The sequence below is a fragment of the Cervus elaphus genome, chromosome 18 (genome assembly GCF_910594005.1).
Source record: "Cervus elaphus chromosome 18, mCerEla1.1, whole genome shotgun sequence".
Lineage (NCBI taxonomy): Eukaryota > Metazoa > Chordata > Mammalia > Artiodactyla > Cervidae > Cervus > Cervus elaphus.
This window is the reverse complement of record NC_057832.1, coordinates 104,807,463-104,824,989: the sequence shown is the minus strand read 5'-3', so window position 1 is coordinate 104,824,989 and position 17,527 is coordinate 104,807,463. Positions and strand designations below refer to the sequence as shown.

Below are 17,527 nucleotides of genomic sequence, written 5' to 3'. Positions count from 1 at the left end.
GAGCACTTGAGTCCAGCTGCTGACGTGCACTCTGGCACGGCCCCGTCTAAACTGTGTGACCTTGGCCACGTTACTTATCTACCCCATGCCTCAGTTTCCTCATTTCTAAAATGGGATAATAATAGTATCCACTGACTAGGGATTTAACACAGACTAAATGAGAAGCTGAAGCTCCAATACTTTGGCCACCTGATGCGAAGAGCTGACTCATTGGAAAGGACCCTGGGAGGGACTGGGGGCAGGAGGATAAGGGGACGACAGAGGATGAGATGGCTGGATGGCATCACCGATTCGATGGACATGAGTTTGAGTAAACTCTGGGAGTTGGTGATGGACAGGGAGGCCTGGCGTGCTGTGATTCATGGGGTCGCAAAGAGTCGGACACGACTGAGCAACTGAACTGAACTGAACTGAAATGAGAAAGCTCAGGTAGAAGGCTTAGACTCATGTTCAGCAGGATGATCATCATAGTCATCATCACCTTGTCAAGTCATCAAACACTGGCCTTCCATTTTGTGTATGTAAAAGAAGTTATCACTTCTACTTCCTAGGAGAGATGTGAAGACAAATGAGATGATTCATATGCTAAGGTATACAAATGTACAGTACTATATTTACTAAATTGTACAAGAGATGGTTTCATGGTTGTTCCTACCTTAGCTCCTTAGCTGAGTAGATTATTTCTAAATAGTCTGACAAATCTGAAGCGGTGTAGATACTGCACCCTAGTGGTGAAATCACAGATGTTTACAATCCCTCTCATCAACCCCTCCCACCCGCCCCAGGTGCCTTCATTCCTGGCCTAGAACACTCTGTCTTCTCATCAGGCTGCACATCCTCTAGGAACAGTTTTCTGACAGATTTATGTAGTCTCTGTAGTTTTCAAACTGGATGTTCTCAAGCAGGAACTGGATGTTCATGTATCAGAGGATGCTGCAGAAAGATCATGTGTATTGTGGACTGAATATTTGTGCCCCACCCCTCCTCCCCGCGCCACCACCTCACCAAATCCCTGTGTTGAAATCCTAACCCCCAGGGTGATGGCATTAGGAGGTGGGGATTTAGGGACCACGCGAATGGAACCTAAAAGAGGCTCCAGGGAGCTCTCTCACCCCCTCTGTCCTGTGAGGACACAGCAAGAAGACTGCTATCTGTGAACTGAGGTCACACCAGACGCAGAGTTTGCGGGCATTTCGATCTTGGACTTCGTAGCCTCAGAACTGTGAGACAAACATTTCCTGGATGTCTCACCAGCCACCCAGTCTATGGCAATTTGTTATAGCGGCCGCCACTAAGACATGGTGCTTGGTAGGAGGTTAGACCAAATCATCTCTGAGGTCCAGTCCAGGTCTCAGAGGACATGTTTCTCCTCTGCTTTCATTGATACTTTGCTCCTCTAGAGAACAGCAATAACAATAAAAACAGGACTGAAAACTATGAGTTCCTGAGTGTCTATTAAGTACCAGGCACCCTGAATGCCATGATTTAATCACCACCACAATCCTGAAAGTAGATATTTCACAGATAAGGAAAAGAGGTCTCACGGTCTAGTGACCCTCCCAAGGTCCCAGCTTGCCAGTGGCAGAGGGTCTGATTCTAAAACGATCATTCCAATTACTTTCTAACCAAAGGTCATAGGCTCAAGAAGAGCTGGGAGCTGAAAGAGATCTTGGAGTAATGTATCCAAACTTTCCACACAGTTTGGGGAATGTTTGTATAGGATCCATGTCAGAAAGTCATCTAAAGTCTTTTTGCATATTTTAAATGATGGGAGATCACAATTTCTGGAGACTTGTGTGGAAAGCTCTACGTGGAGTTGGAGAAGCTGGGTCCCAGTAGCAAATCTATCAGTTATTAGTCAAGTGACTTCACACAGGTCAAACTACTTGATTCCCATTTCTTTGTCCATAAAATGAGGATAATAATGTACCTCAGGATACAAGGAAAAAAGGCTCTTTGTGAACTACTGCAATGCTTACAGTAACTGGTTAAGCACTTTTTCAGTTCTCAAAATTTGTCTTCTTGTAACTTTATCTGTCATTTTCAGTTCTGCTTAAGAAGATGGAACAAATTCATCTGCTCATAATCACTGTGCTCCCGCTACATGCCTGGCACTGTGCTGGATCCTGGGTGTACAACAGTGAAAAAAGCAGGTACTGTCCCTCCCTTTGAAAATCTAGTTACTTACTCTTCCACTTAAAACACCCCCAAAACGATTTTTGCGAAACTCTTCTCTATACAACCTCTTCAAATATCAAAAAACAACCACCATGTGACTCTTGGTTCCTGTAACTGATCTGCAGACTTTTTCATCCTTCTCTGCTCTCGTGGTCTTTACTGAGAGACATTTACAGGGACACGTGTTAAGACAAAGACAAGTGGGACCTGGGGAACATTACAAAGCCTCTCAGTGCCTTGGTTTCCTGATCTCTAAAACGGGGATGAGAAGGCTACTTATATGAGAGAGCTCTTAGGAGAACTGAATAAATTAATGTGTATAAAAGTTTTAGAACCATGCCTAGCACACAGCAAGCTGCAGCTGCCGTTCAGCCGCTAAGTCGTCTCCAACTCTTTGTGACCCTAAGGACTGCAGCATACCTGGCTTCCAAGTCCTTCACTATCTGCCTGAGTTTGCTCAGATTCATGCATTTGTAAGAACTCACATTCAAAAGGGCAGCAGCAGTTCACCAAGGAAGAAACTATTTTCCAGGGTCAGAATGTTCACGGGGAGACACCCTCTCGTGGGCTTGGGTAAGTGAAGGCGCTAGACCACCGCGCTGCGCCCCGCCTTACCTCCTCTCTCACTTTTCGCTCTGCTTCCTCCTGCTTCTTCCTCTGCTCCTCCTCCTCCAGGACTTTCCTTCGCTCCTCCCTCTTCTTCTTCAGCTCCTCCAGCTCCAAGGCCGCCTCCTGCTGCTTCTGCTTGAGCTTCTCGAACTCCTCGCTCTCCGTCTCCCCGCGGCGGCGGCGCAGCTCCTCCAGCCGCTTGCCGGCTTCCACCTGGGAGGCGCCTTCAGCCTCCTTGGCCTCGCTGACCCTCCCGCCAGCGCGGCTGCAAAGGAGTGGGACACTCGTCTGCCTTGCAGCCTACCCTCACCGCCCCTGGAAGCAGGGGAGGTCGGTCTGCAGGCCTTGCATCCCACGCGGAAATCTCCACTGCCCTCACTGGACAGCGGATCCTCACGGCTAAGTTGGGTTCCATCTGGAATTCCCAGGTCTGAATCCGAGTCCCCTCCCTGCCACTTACCCTGGGTTTCCTAGGTTGTACAATGGGAGCAAACAGGCACTGTTGGTGGGGCTGTAAATTGGTACAACCACTAGGGAAAACAGTATGCAGGTACCTCAAAAAATTAAAAGCAGAACTGCCATATGAGGCAGAAATTCCACTTCTGGGTATTTATCCAAAGAAAATGAAAACACGAACTCAAAAAGATACATGTAACACCCATGGTCATGCAGCATCATTTACAATAGCCAAGATATGGAAACAGCCTAAGTGCCCATTAATGGATGAACGTATTACAAAAATGTAAAAGTACGTACAATGGAATATTGCTGAGCCACAGAAATGGAAGAAATCTTATATAAATATTCATTAACAGGTAGTGAGGGCATTCTTAACTATATCTGAACATAGGTGGCCCATTTCTGACACTTTTGTAACAGATAATTACCATGGTCTAGTATCATTTATTCCATGCAGAGAATAGCACTGGTGTTTCTAGCTATGAAGCAAGAGGAGGAACAGAAAAGGAGTTCAGGATTACATAGTTACCCATACTGATTTTTTTGCATGCATCTCATGCTTTTAAGATAGTGAGATAGTTCTGAATAAACTATGTCCTTTAGTACTATGCTTTTCAAGCTGCATTTTGTAAAATCTATTTAGTGGACTGTAATTAACATTTAAAAGAACCAACGAGAAAACATCAGAGGGTATTGCATGGAACAAGGGAAATGACCTTTTCTTGACATTCTTGTTTCAGTTATAAGTACATATGTAGACGTGTACCGCGATATGATGTAAAATTTATATTTTACTAGGAGTTGAGGTTAAAAAGTTAAAAAATATCATTCTAGGTTCTTGATAGCTAAAGATCAACTCTTATTTTTAACTCAGTCAAGGTTAGGGGACCCCTTAAGACTTGATATTGCTCTTTCAAAGTCTTAAATGTCCATAGGCCTGTGACTCCAGAGAGGAACCCTCTCCTTTCAGATAAAGTCTCTCCATCTTCAGACAGTTGGTTCTTCCTGAGAGTTGGTGTCAGTGTTTGGTAGGACTGCTAACACGTGCCTATAGAAACTTTTCTGGACTCCACTAGGTGTCGCTCAATCTTAATTTTGGACATTCAGATGCCCATCATTAGGGACTGGTTAAATCAGTCATGACCCATCCAGCCAGTAGAACACTCTAACATTAACTGTAGGCTTATACTCACTGGTGTAGAAAGCTAGCAAAAAGATACACTGTTATGCTCAGTGAAAGAATCACTTTAAAACAGAGATTAATTATACACATATATACATCTATGTCTGTTTTTTAATGTATACACATAAAGAGTATCTGGGGAAAATGTTACTGGTGGTTTCCTTGGGTGATGGGTGCTTAACTTGCTCCTGAATTGAGATTTTCATGTCATATTTTAGAGAAAACATCTAGCTATAAGAAAATGGGTCTATCAAAGGGAAAAGTAATTAAATCAACAAAAGGAGCTATGCTCAAAACAAGAACAAGAATTTTGGCCGCATCACACCTGCTCAGATGTGTTGGATGGCCTGAGCGTTGCTGCTAAGTCACTTCAGTCATGTCCGACTCAGTGCGACCCCATAGACGGCAGCCCACCAGGCTCCCCCGTCCCTGGGATTCTCCAGGCAAGAACACTGGAGTGAGTTGACATTTCCTTCTCCAATGCATGCAAGTGAAGTCGCTCAGTCGTGTCTGACTCTTAGCGACCCCATGGACTGCAGCCTACCAGGCTCCTCCGTCCATGGGATTTTCCAGGCAACGGCCTGAGCGTTAGGGTACCACTAATATGGAAATTTCTTCCAGAAGGTTCTTTCCTCTTTCTGTGGCTTCGTTAGGTGAAAGTCAAGATGAATATAGACCTTTCACTATGAACACAGTTAGTTTTCAATTAGACTAGTAGGTACTAAGCTAATCTAAATAGAGGCTCTCACTCCTCCCCAGCTCCTCACTCTATAACTATATGGAGCAAAGTGAGGTGTCTCTGCTTCTATAGGCATCGATTTCTAATTGAAACTACAACTAATGTATGTAGGCAGCTAAATTAAAAACTAATAACATGGTAGCAGTTTGTTTCATTTTCTCCTGTCAAAACATAGCAAAATTAAAGCAAGAGTCCCAATTATGGGTTCTCAATTCTTAGTCTGTTGCCATCCCTTGTGACTTATCTTTTCGAGTTACCCAGTTTTCTGGATTCCCAAACAATGGGCATGGTAATTGTCAATTTGAGTTTTGACTGAAACTGGTTGACAAGCTTGCTAATTGTTAACCAAACTTCTTTCTACTGACAGATTTTTAAAGTTATTTCTCTTAATAAAATTGTACTTGTGCCTACAGCACATATTTTAAACCATCAAGTAACTGTTATTGCTGTTCAGTTGCTAAGGTGTGTCTGACAATTGTAACCCCATGGACTGCAGCACGCCAGGCTCCCCATCCTTCACCATCTCTGGGAGTTTGTTCAGACACAAGTCCATTGAATTGATGATGCCATCCAACTGTCTCATCCTCTGTCACCCCCTTCCTCTCTTGCCCTTAATCTTTCTCAGGATCAGGGTCTTATCTAAGTAATTAAACAATAATATTTTTAGGTAATATTCTTTGAACACTTTTCATGAACTTGACACTGTTCTAGGGCTCTAACGCATTAAAGGACTGGCACTTCAGCAAGCTCTGCACTCAGCTTACCAGCCTGAATCAGCTTGATTTCTAGATTTTCTATGAATTCCTAATAAACTTAATTTTTACATCTACTTTCTTGCCAATCCCAAGTAACATCGATAGGTTCTACCCTTCTCACTCCTTCACACTTTATTTAGGCTTTGAATACACATCTTTTCTTCCATGTGCTTTCAGCTCTCTTTTGTAAAACCGTGGCTAGATTTCTTCTCAAATTTTTGTGTAGAAAAATTGTGTGCATAACAACTATATTTACCTAAAACTTTAGCATCTTAAAGCGGCTAGAAATGTCCATCCCTCATAGTTCTGCTTGCTCCTGAGTGTTACCCATGCTTTGGTGTAAGGAGTCGTCTGACTTCTATACAATACCTGCTTGGAACTTTCTTATTTGAAGTATTCCAAAAAACAGGGTCTACAGGCAGGGTGGCCACCAAAGAACAACCCCCTGGGAATCCACATTACTGGGACCCCAGACTCTTTTCCAGAATGTTTGGCACGGCAGCCAGTGACATAACAGAGACTGCAATTTGGCACCAGCAGTTGGAGCGAGTGTGTGCAGGAATGGGGCACGGAGAGTCAGGTAGCCAGGCATCCATGGCAGGCTTCTACAAAGCTGGTGGGGGTGGGGGGAATCTCCACATTCAACCTAGAAGTGAGGATTTGCCTGCATATACTTGATCCCTGGGTCAGGAAGATCCCCTGGAGGAGGGCATGGCAACCCACTCCGGTATTCTTGCCTGGAGAATTCCATGAACAGGGGAGCCTGGTGGGCTATAGTCCATTGGGGTTGCAAAGAATCAGACAGGACTGAAGCGACTTAGCATGCACACACTTGTCTATCTGGCCTGAACTTAATCGCCCAGATCTATTCAGTGTGACGGGAGAGGGGATGAAAAAGGGGAATCTGAAGCTCTGCAAGAGGATTTTCCAAACTGGAGCATTAGTTGCATGCCCTCTTCCTCCCTCTTAGAGATTCCCCAAGGCAAAATAACATCAAAGGTTCTCCAAGTCCTGGGTAAAGAGAGGTAACTTATTTAGTTTAACCTAATGTTTGCAAAGTATCTGGCCTCCTGGCAATCTTCCTTTTCTGCAACAATTTATTTACAATGTTTAGAAAATACATTCTGAAAAATGGTATTGAGAAGTTTCTTTTATGAAGTCTGCTGGACCTTACAGATAATGAATCAATGAGATGAACTCCGGTGAAAATGTTTTCTAATAAGCTGATCTTATGTGAACGTATTAGGGCAGTGAACAAAAACATGGATACCAAGCAGGATTGATCTGCCTTGTCAAATAATGGGAAAAGCAGATCAAACCTTGTCTGAGCAGGGCCTGCTGTCCTCCTGTTAGTGACTGATAGCCTGATCTGCTGACGGAGTATCTCTAAGACAATGGCCAGTGACCTCACAACACAAGTATGTTGCCTGTTAGCACGTTTCTGTCTGGAGTCACAGGGTAGGGAGACTGACTCCCCCCCCACCCCCCCCAACACATGAGCACAGTCACTGTTAACTAGCCACTATGTCTTACCTGAAAGTATTCTCGGTGTGTTTAAGTTTGTGGGTCATGAATTCTCCATTCTGAGACTTCACTTCTGTAAACCCCTTCTTTGCATCCAAGAAGCTCTTAACGTCTTTGCTTTCTTTGTCCTTTTTAGTCTTCTCATCTTTGAGCTAACCAATGGTACATATCAGGAAGAAACATAACGATAAAAATCTTATTAGGTTTCGGTTGGTATCACCAAATAAAACCCAACATTGTTAGGAAGCCAGAAAACTGAGAAGTAAAACAAACCACTGGAGAATGATGTGGTAGACCTGGAATCAGAGGAAATTCTTGGAGCATGAGCTATGGTCCTCCAGCTTCTGAGCAAAGACCCTGACCACAATTTTAGGAGGTCAGGATCATCCCTTATTTCACTGAGGTTTTATTTTCAAAAGTGACAGAGGTGTTACCATTTGGAAACCATTATGTTCTGGAAACTCCACATGAGAGGGGTTGTTTTCAGTTCCCACTGGGAAGAGCAATTATTAGTGTGGCCTTGATGGGAGAATGGCCAAGTTGCTTGGACAGATTTCTTCTTGGATGAAGGGTGCTTCTTTGAGAAGGACTTGAATGTGATGAGGAGGAAATAAGAAACCTACTGAGTTAGCCAGATCTGTCAAGTCAGTCTTGGCGGATTTCAGAGGAAGACCACCCTAGTATTTTAATCAAATGAATAACTAGGGTCTTCAGGATAGAAGACATAATAACCCTACCTTTAGAGGGATGACGCAGAGACCTGCAGGGCCATGTTTGTAGTCATCTAAAGCATTAAAGATAGAATGCAAAGGAAAAATTCCAGGGCTGACCTTGACTTCCATTGAAGGTGATAATTTAGTCTCTGAAAGTGGCTTTGCGATTGTTGTGGGAGACAGAGGAAGGTGGTAGGTATTAGCTCTAATTTTTGTGTGCATGGGTAGGCTTTGTGTTACAAGTTCCTCACAGTGAGACAGATTATTTCAAAGTATACTGAATTTGCATAGCTTTTTTGGGGGGGGGAGTAAAAGAATTCAAATTACCTTTATCATCTCACCCATTCTTAAAAAATGAGTGTGAGCACAGGTGAGGTTCATTACTGCTCATTTGAAGACAAACAGTGAGAAAGCACTAACATTCTAAAGAGACCAAAGGAGGAGGGTTTGGGTGTAAGAACTCGGAGCTCCAGCGGCTGCCAAGAATGGTCCCTCCCCTTACCTCATCACTCACCTCTTTGCAGTTGTTATGCTTCCGATACCTAACTCCCACCAAAGTGCATGTTTTACTAAGAAAAGGTGTTTTTTTTTTGCTCTTTACTAATGAGTCTTCAGTAGTCCTTTGCCTGATTCCTTTTGCCGAGTATTATTTGATTAAATTACTATCCATGGACTATTTACTACGACGGTGCCCTATCTAGTTAAGACTTTTCATCTTTTTCCAAGTGGCATATATCTAGGACATCCCTTGGACTTGCTGAAGAGGGAGGCTGTTATTTTGCTATTCTTTCTGAGAGCTTTGTCTGAAAGTCAGGAAATCTGAGTTTTAGTCTTAGTGTTGTCAACAATCTAACTGTGACTTTAAGTCACCTAACATCTCTGGAATGCTGGCTCCGTGTGCATGAAAAGAAAGGGTTGGGCTAGATGATCCCTTCCTAATCCTTCAGCCTGTGCCTTCCCTCTTGGCTCCAGATTTGTGCTGAGAGGGTCAGAGAAGAGAAGGAAGCTCCTGGTCTGTCCCGCAGCTTTAATTCGACGGTCCTTGCCTGGTGGTAAATCAGTATTTATTGGGAAGGCAGGAGCAAGCAAGGTCTCTTTTCATTCTGACCTACCATTGTTGGGAATAGCCCCAGAAACTATGGATGGGAGTTTATATCCTGGTTAAGCGGTATCTGGGGATACACATTTAAGGGTGAGGTGGTCCCCTTGCAGTGAACCCATGAAAGAAAGTGTGAGTCACACCTCACAGTTTGTGGAGCACTATACAAAGAGAAGCTCATTTCTCCTATTTTGGAGTCAGATATTTCCAGTCTCCCAAAATGCATTATCTAATTTATTGACCAAAAATGTGTGTAAAATAGATTTGTAAAACAATACGTGTCTAACAGAAGAAACATCCCTTTTTTCCAAGTTCTGCCTGTATTGGCAAAGTTGTGGTAGATGGTATGCTTATATTCTCTTTGGAAGACTTAAAAAAAAATTCCCAAAGAAATAAAGATAATTTAATGCTGACTGCAAATTATTTTTTCTTTCTGGGAAATGAATAAATAAATTCCGTAACACTTTAAGGAGCACAGTGGGTTGGCTTCTATAGCAGATTCAACCTAAGCTAATGGGATATTCTGAGCCCACTGGGAAAAGCATTAGAGCCTCCAGATCAAAATGTTACCAAGAAGACAATCTGTGCTGATGGATTAATACAGGGCCATGTATCCTGAGTAGGAAATGGCAATCTGCTCCAGCATTCTCACCTGGGAAATCCCATGGAGAGAGGACCCTGGTGGGCTAGTCCGTGCCTGCTAAGTTGCTTCAGTCATGTCTGACCCTGTTGCAGTAGCCCACCAAGCTCCTCTGTCCATGGGATTATCCCTGGCAAGAATACTGGAGTGGATTGCCATGCCCTACTCCAGGGGATCTTCCCAACCCAGGGATTGAACCCACGTCTCTTGCATCTCCTGCATCAACAGGCAGGTTGTTTATCACTAGTGCCACCTGGGAAGCCTGGGCTACAATCCATGGGGTCGCAAAGAGTCAGACACAGCTGGGAACAGCACAGCAAAAAAAAAAAAAAAAAGTGATCAGTGGGGTAACACATGGGTGTTATGTGTGTAGGGGTAGGAATTCCAGTGACATACTCTTGTGCCAGAGAGATGCTCAAAAAGTTGTGAACAAGTCTAAAAGGACTGAGGCACCAGTTTCTCTGTTGTACTGCTTTCTATCATTTGATTCCAGAAGAATGATAAGAACTGGTGCAAGTTACACTTTTTCAGACTAAGTAGAACATACTTTTGTTAGATTCAGAAGCCTCAATTCCTTTTCCAGGCCCAATGTCTATCACATGAATGGCCCTGTCCATGGACAACATGGACTTCCCTGGGGAGCTAAGGCTCTACTCAGACCCACAGAGTCAGAGTCTGTGTTTCGTAAGATCCCAGGTGACCAGCATGCACCCTGATGTTTAGTGAGAGGCTCTGGCCTACATGATATGAATATTAGTTTCATCATTATATGAACAGCTCTGCTGGAAATTGTTTTCCTATTAGAGGCCAGGACAAAAAACGAGCTCTGGGGTGAAGAACTAAAGGGAGGCATTTTATATTCAATATCCTAGGATAAACCATAATGGAAAAGAATGTATATTAAAAAAAGAATATATGTATATGTATAAAGGGCTTCCCAGGTGACTTAGTGGGTAAAGAATCTGCCTGCCAATACATGAGACACAAGAGACGTGGGTTCGATTCCTGGGTTGGGAAGATTACCCTGGAGTAGGAAATGGCAACCCACTCCAGTATTCTTGCCTGGCAAATCACATGGGCAGAGGAGCACAGTGGGCTACAGTCCATGGGGTCGCAGAGAGTCAGACACAACTGAGCAAGAACTCACACACACAAGTAATACATGTATAACTGAATCACTTGCTGAGCAGCATAAACACAACACTGTACCTCAACTATGCTTCAGTAAAAAATAAAAAATTAAAAGAAGGCATTTTATAGCTGGGGAAGATAAAAAGTTAAGTTTCAGGGTGACTGGTCATCTGTGATTCACTGCCACAAACAGTTAAACTGCAGTGGGAGAAAGAAGGTTTTGTGTAAGGGACTGGAGTGACTTCTGGAAATGTAGCTCACCTGATGTTTGTGTTTCCTTTCCTTGCAAACTCCATGAAAAGAAAGACTTTTGTTGAGAGTAGAGAACAAAAAGGGGGTTGGGGGGGTAGAAGGAGGCCGTTTAAAATGGCCACATCACGTAAACTATGATTGAAAGTTATCTAAGTGGAGCAGCTACACAAACAGGTGGAGAGGGGGAAAACCTAGTTACTCAACTAGTAATTTATGTATGCAATGTTAAAACAGGAATGGCAGTTGTTTTTTTTTTTTTTTCAAAGCTTGGGTTAAGGAGCTAATCTGTTCTTGTGTCAAAAAGAGGCCAGGTTTTGGGACACTGGAATGTGCTGGAGGGCAGACTGAAAAAGGGGCAGGACTGAAATCATCGACCACACGGCCATTGTTGAACTGGGGGCCTTATCTGAAAAGAGGCTAAAGGATGATGGGATGACTGCTGGTGAGCTCCTTCTAGTTCACAGACACAAAATGTGGACACAGAATGCCTTGGTCATTAAAAACAATCCACATCTTACTGAACTGAATGAAATGGAGAATTCATACAGTCATTCCCGCCTCTCCTGCTCCACAGAAACGTAATTACTGAGTTATGATTTCATGCCCTCTTCCTCCTGTACTTAAAGATATTCCCCCCCAAGAAGTTTCTGTATAGCAGGGGGAGCTCAGCTCTGCACTCTCTGATGACCTAGATGGGTGGGGTGGGTGGTGGGAGGGAGACTTGAGAGGGAGGGGATATATGTATATACACAGCTGATTTCATGCTGTTGCACAGAAGAAAGCAATACAGTTCTGTAAAGCAATTATACTCCAATTAAAAAATAAGTTAAAGATATTCCCTCACAAAATGCTAGCTTCAGAGATGAAGCTAAATAATAATATATGTGGGATATATAAATATATATGTGGGAAGCGAAATAAATAATATATGTGGGATATTTCTTGAGTTTAGTCCCAAAGTAATGTTCATTTTTTGGAAATGAATTTGTAGTTGTTTTTCTGTTACAGAATGGGAACAGTTGTTTCCCAACATGTTCAACAAATTTCTCAGCAGCCTCATTAGAGCCAAATTTAGTTTTCTAGTTTTTAGCATTCATGCTTTCTCCTGCTTTTAACTGGGCAGTGTTCACATTCGGTTTTTACTCCCAAGCCACCACAAGTTCTACTAGAAAATGGGAGGAACACATACCAAAAACAAAATAAATATCACATGAACTAGCGTTCTTTTTACATGAATCTTAGGAAAAAAAGGTTTAAGAAAAAATCATTCTCCTATTAAATCTCATCTATTTGCTAAATATAGATTTGTCTGTGTCTTATTCTGTGCTATAATGGGCAGAGAAATGTAGCAAAAGTCCATCTGAGTTGGAGCTTAATAACTACAATTCAGTCCTACAGGCAGAGTAATTCAAATCTTATGTTTGATAATTTAGTTTTACCATGATCAAGTACTTTGAGCTTATTAAATACTATCATCATTTTTAGGATTGCTTGGAGCTAACAGAAGCATGATGGTTAAAACAAGATCAGACTTTCTTTCTTTTTCCTTTTTTTTTTTTTTTAAGCTGTGCTATGTGGTGTGTGCGGGATCTTAGTTTCCCAACCAGGGATCAAACTTGTGCCCCCTGCATTGGGAGCAAAGAGTCTTAACCACTGGATGGCCACGGAAGTCCTGAGGTCAGGCTTTCTGATGTGGCATTTTGATTATGCCGGGACATAATGACATGCTCTCTGCAGCAGCCTCTGGTCCACTGACTTGTTTACTACTTACCTACAGTCAAACACCCTGGCACCAGCTCCCGTGTGTGCCTCAGAAATGCAATGCAGAACATTGTGCCAAACTTTTTTTTGAAAACCAAATATCATCTTCAGTTCATCAGATTTTCTACTGAGAGGTGTGGGAGTGTTTTCTCATTGAAAAGTTAAATCATTAATCAAAGCCAGTTGGAAATATTTCCTGATTGAAATGAAAGTAGGATGGCCCAAAGGAAAAAAAAATAGCTTTTTTGGAGGAGAATAGAAAGCAGGCAAGGTTGATCAGAGAAGTGTTTTTCAAGCTTTCTGACTGTGACCCATAGTAGAAAAGACAATTTATATCACAATGCAATACTCAGTGGCCACGATGCCCTCTGATATTTTCTATTCTACTTCATTTAAAAAAATGCAGATTGACATTTTTAACTAGTTTTGCTTCAAATTGATTTCACCATTCAATGGATCATGAGCCATGGCTTGAAAAATACTGGGTTAGAGGTTACAATTTTGAGATCATCTGACCTGAAACGTCATGGAACACTGCTCTCTGTGCTTTATGACTAGGTTCCTTCTCAATGATATTTACCTCTTCTTTTTTGAAGGCAGCCTTGTCTTCTTGGGACTTTTCTCTTTTAGCAGGCACTTTAGCCCCCCTTTCTTCTTCCTTTTTATTTTCAAGAATGGTAAGGTCACTTATTTAAAAGCAAGAGTGAGAGGGTGCTCAGGTCACTCTGCATGTGGCGTGAAGTGACTTCTCTGTGGCTGTCCCAATGCTCACATTTCCCCAGTGTCAGTGGTTCTAAACAGCCACGTGGGATCGTTTCCTCCCACCAAATCTTTCCTCATGTGCCTGCCATCGTGCCCGCTGAAGTCCAGCGTGACGTGGTGCTTCTAGTGAGTGTTGAAAACCTCATGTGTTTGGTGCATCTTGCTCCTGATCATCTCTTAGGATAGCTGTGTTTATGAGCCCCTTGTAAGAAGCAGAAGTGAAGGATGACTTGAGTGCAATGTAGACTTAGCGATAGAGCATTCTCTCTGGAAAGCTCAATACACAAGCATCTCTTTTCTTTTCTGGTTAGGTATAGTGCTTTTAATGTAGCCTTGCAGACAGAGGGAAAAAAAAAAATGTTTCTTAGATTACAGACATCCCCCAGCCCCATTCCACTCTTCCTTCTGCTACATAAATCTATATCACCCAGATGGTAAAAGAAGCAAAATGTGTGCTCGTAATCGCCAACCAGTTTTAAGTTGATGCTGCCCCAGATGAATGGCTTTCTGCAAGTCTACATTAGGCTCAGGTCTACATGACGGCAAGTCAGGGTTTTGACGTTTTTTTATAAAAGGTCCAAAATGGCTCCTTTCCCTCCTTTATTACCAGTTAATTTCAAGGGGGTTATTTTTGGCTTCTTAAGATATTTCTGACCATGACTCATCATATCAGTTTCCCGCCCCAACTTTTAGCATCTTTTATTAGATGCCAAACACATAGATGAGGTGAGGAGTTATGGTCCTCCTGCCTCATGTAGACCTGTGGAGAGAGGTAAGTTGTTAGAAGGAAGGAGTTTAGATGCAGGTGCAGAATCATGTCAGTGCAGCACCACCACACTTGTCATCTTTGGGTTAATTCATTTTTTCTGGTATTCATAGCAATCAAGCACAGAGCAACTCACTTCTCTCTGGTTGTACCAGTAAATTTGGTTGGTGGAATATTTAGCTCTCAGTCGATTGCTCTATGCTTGCGTATTGCTATGACCTAAAAAAATGAACAGCTTGCCAAACGATTAAGCATGTGGGGCCTTAGGAATGTGGCCTCAGTCCCAAATTTGATGTGCATTACATTTCTCGCAAGTTGCAGGCATCACACACTTGGTGCAAAAGGTTTACGGTACCTGTTTCTTTGGGACAGCTGTATGAGGTTTATCTTCTTGTGCTTTCTTTTCATTGACCCCCTTCCCTGCTGTTTTCTCCTCTACTTTTTCCCCTTTAATCTTTTTCTCTTGCATTTGCCCCTTTTTCTCTTCTAGTTGCTTCTTACGTTTTTGCTCTTCTATCTTAGCTCTCTCCTCTTCCGCTGCCTTTGCCCTCTGCCTCTCCTCTTCTGCCTTCCTCTCCTGCTCCTTGATCCTGTTCCTCTCCTCTTCTGCCTTCCTCTCCTGCTCTTTGATCCTGTTCCTCTCCTCTTCTGCCTTTCTCTCCTGCTCCTTGATCCTGTTCCTTTCCTCTTCTGCCTTCCTCTCCTCCTCCTTAATCCTATCCCTCTCCTCTGCCTCCCGTCTTTCTCTCTCTTGGGCAGCTGCTTGTTCTTCTGCTTCCTTTTTTGCTTTCTCCTCTGCTATTTTTCGGTCTTGCTCAGCTTTAATTCTTTCTCTTTCTTCTGCTTCCAACCTGGCCCTTTCTGCCTCAGCTCTTTCCCTGGCTTCCTCTTCCAGCTTTTCATTGTGGAGAATCTCATCTGAGCCCCTTTCCCCCTCCTCCTCGGCCTTAGGCTCATCTGCACTGATCTGCCCATTTTTCAGGGGCATTACTGTTTCCTGCTGGGTGTCTGCTGTTTTCTCTTCTACCACCACCTCTACCTGATTTTCTTCAATGCTCCCTGGCTTTGGCTTCTCTTCTTCCTCTTCCTCCTTTTCTTTCTCTTCTTTCTTTTTCTCTTCTGCTTCCATCCAATCATTCTTCTGGTGGGACTTGGTGACTATTTCTGTTTCCTCCAGCTCCTGTCTTTCCTGGCGACTTTCACTTTTTCCTTCCTTCTCCGCCGTTTCATTGTCTGTTGCGTTGTTTTGCATTCTTCTGCTGGAGAGCGACAAACTTGCATCTGTTATTGTTGGGTCAAACTCCTTCTGCCGTTCCAGGGCTTCCTGGAGGCGCTTTTGGCGTCTTTCCTCCCGCCGAGCCAGTCGCTCCAGGAGAGCAGCCTCATCATCGCCCTCCACCTGAGTGTTGGTGGTGGATGTCTTGATCTCCTCGTCAGGCACACTGGACAACAGAAACAACACCAAGGACAGCTTGCTGATTAATCGGTCAGCTGGATTCATGTACTATGCCACATGGGAACTATAGCAGATACATAGAGAAATATATATACACACACTCCCCATATATAGCCCCATGTTAGTACATTCCTGCCTGGCTTTCAATGACAGCATATGCAAACCTTTGCCCATGGTCTTTCTCTGGCCATGGTGAGTCTATTCTGTAAACAGAAGAGCTGAGTATTAATGCCCCCTGGGCACTGTGCCTCTAGCAAAAATTGATGAGCATTAGTGAATAAACACCTCAGCTCCCCTCACCTTTGGAATCAGATAGCTCCGAGGTACCTGCAGTGCACTGGATCTTAGAGCTCCCAGTGGAGTTAAGCTCCAGATACTCACAGTGGTAATTTTCTCAGAAAGAAAACCTCTATTTGGTTGTGTTGCCTTCTCTGCCTCACTTTTCCACACTGCTACTGGCTTTTCCTAGGATCACTTTACAAATAAACTGTGCTCAAATCTTTGTTTCAGAATCTGATTCTTGGAGAACCCAAATTAAGACAAGGACCAAACTGAAGAAACAAATTCCTCTCATATCATATAGTGTTCCCACATGTTGCCAAGTCATCTGGAATTCCTGATCTGGATTTCTGGAACACAAAGTACTTTGAGAGGAAGGGAGTGTATGTATTAATAATAGTGCACAGATGCTATACTATACTCAGGCTAATAACCCCCACGGTGGGGACAGCCAACTGTCCACCACAATTCATGGTCCTCCTGCCTTAGTCACACGGAAGTCATTGCCCGTCAAGTCATTGCCTAGCCCTCCTTTCTTCCTTACACCTGGGTGGGGCCACAGGACCAATAATTCCAATGAAGTATGAGCAGAAGTGTGATGTCCAGGCCACGACAAATAAGAAGCAGAGGTACATAGTCTTCCTTTTCAACCTCTGTCTGCTGGCTAGATCAGAGGACTGAGGTTGATAGACTCACAAGTGGAAAGAAGATAGGGGACCAGTTCTACCAATCAGAAATACCCAATTTGGGAACTCATTGTTAAAGCAGCTGATGTTGCCCTAACTAATATATATATATATATATATATATATATATATAATATATCATCTCCATTCTTTGTCAAGATTTCCATCAGTAAAAGGTCTCTTGCCCTTCTTTTCTACAGTAGACAAAGAACAGTTAGATTTGATGTTTATAAAATAAGAAGAGAAAATCTCTAAAAAACAAACTGCAGCATGTCCATCACCATGCTCACTACTGTGGGATGCTGGCTGGACACTGCCCAAGCCAGGGGTGCTGGTCTTCACTGCAGGAAACAACTAGTCATGTGATACTAGGACTGTGACCAGAGTTGGAAAAGTATGTCTTGCAGTGTTTTGAAACTCCATCAAATTTCATGGTTCATACCAACCTTGGCCCTTTTGAAGTTCAAGTTCACTTAATTTTGGAAAAACACATTTCACCTTTTAACAATAAGAAATGGCAGAGTAGAGGCTAGAT

At 43.1% G+C, this 17,527-nt stretch overlaps 1 protein-coding gene across 10 annotated transcripts in view; it reads right to left on the bottom strand.

The window, feature by feature from the left end:
* CALD1 (caldesmon 1) overlaps positions 1–17,527 on the bottom strand; it is a 227,643-nt gene that overhangs the window by 20,149 nt on the left and 189,967 nt on the right. For 7 of the 10 annotated variants that reach the window (XM_043872933.1, XM_043872935.1, XM_043872934.1 and 4 more), the window contains 4 exons: positions 14,927–16,013; positions 13,624–13,701; positions 7,457–7,599; positions 2,794–3,052 (listed from right to left, as the gene is read on the bottom strand). In XM_043872933.1, coding sequence (XP_043728868.1) covers positions 2,794–3,052; positions 7,457–7,599; positions 13,624–13,701; positions 14,927–16,013 — 1,567 coding nt within the window. The remainder of the gene's footprint in view (positions 1–2,793; positions 3,053–7,456; positions 7,600–13,623; positions 13,702–14,926; positions 16,014–17,527) is intronic. The other 3 variants (XM_043872940.1, XM_043872941.1, XM_043872939.1) reach the window with 2 other exon arrangements.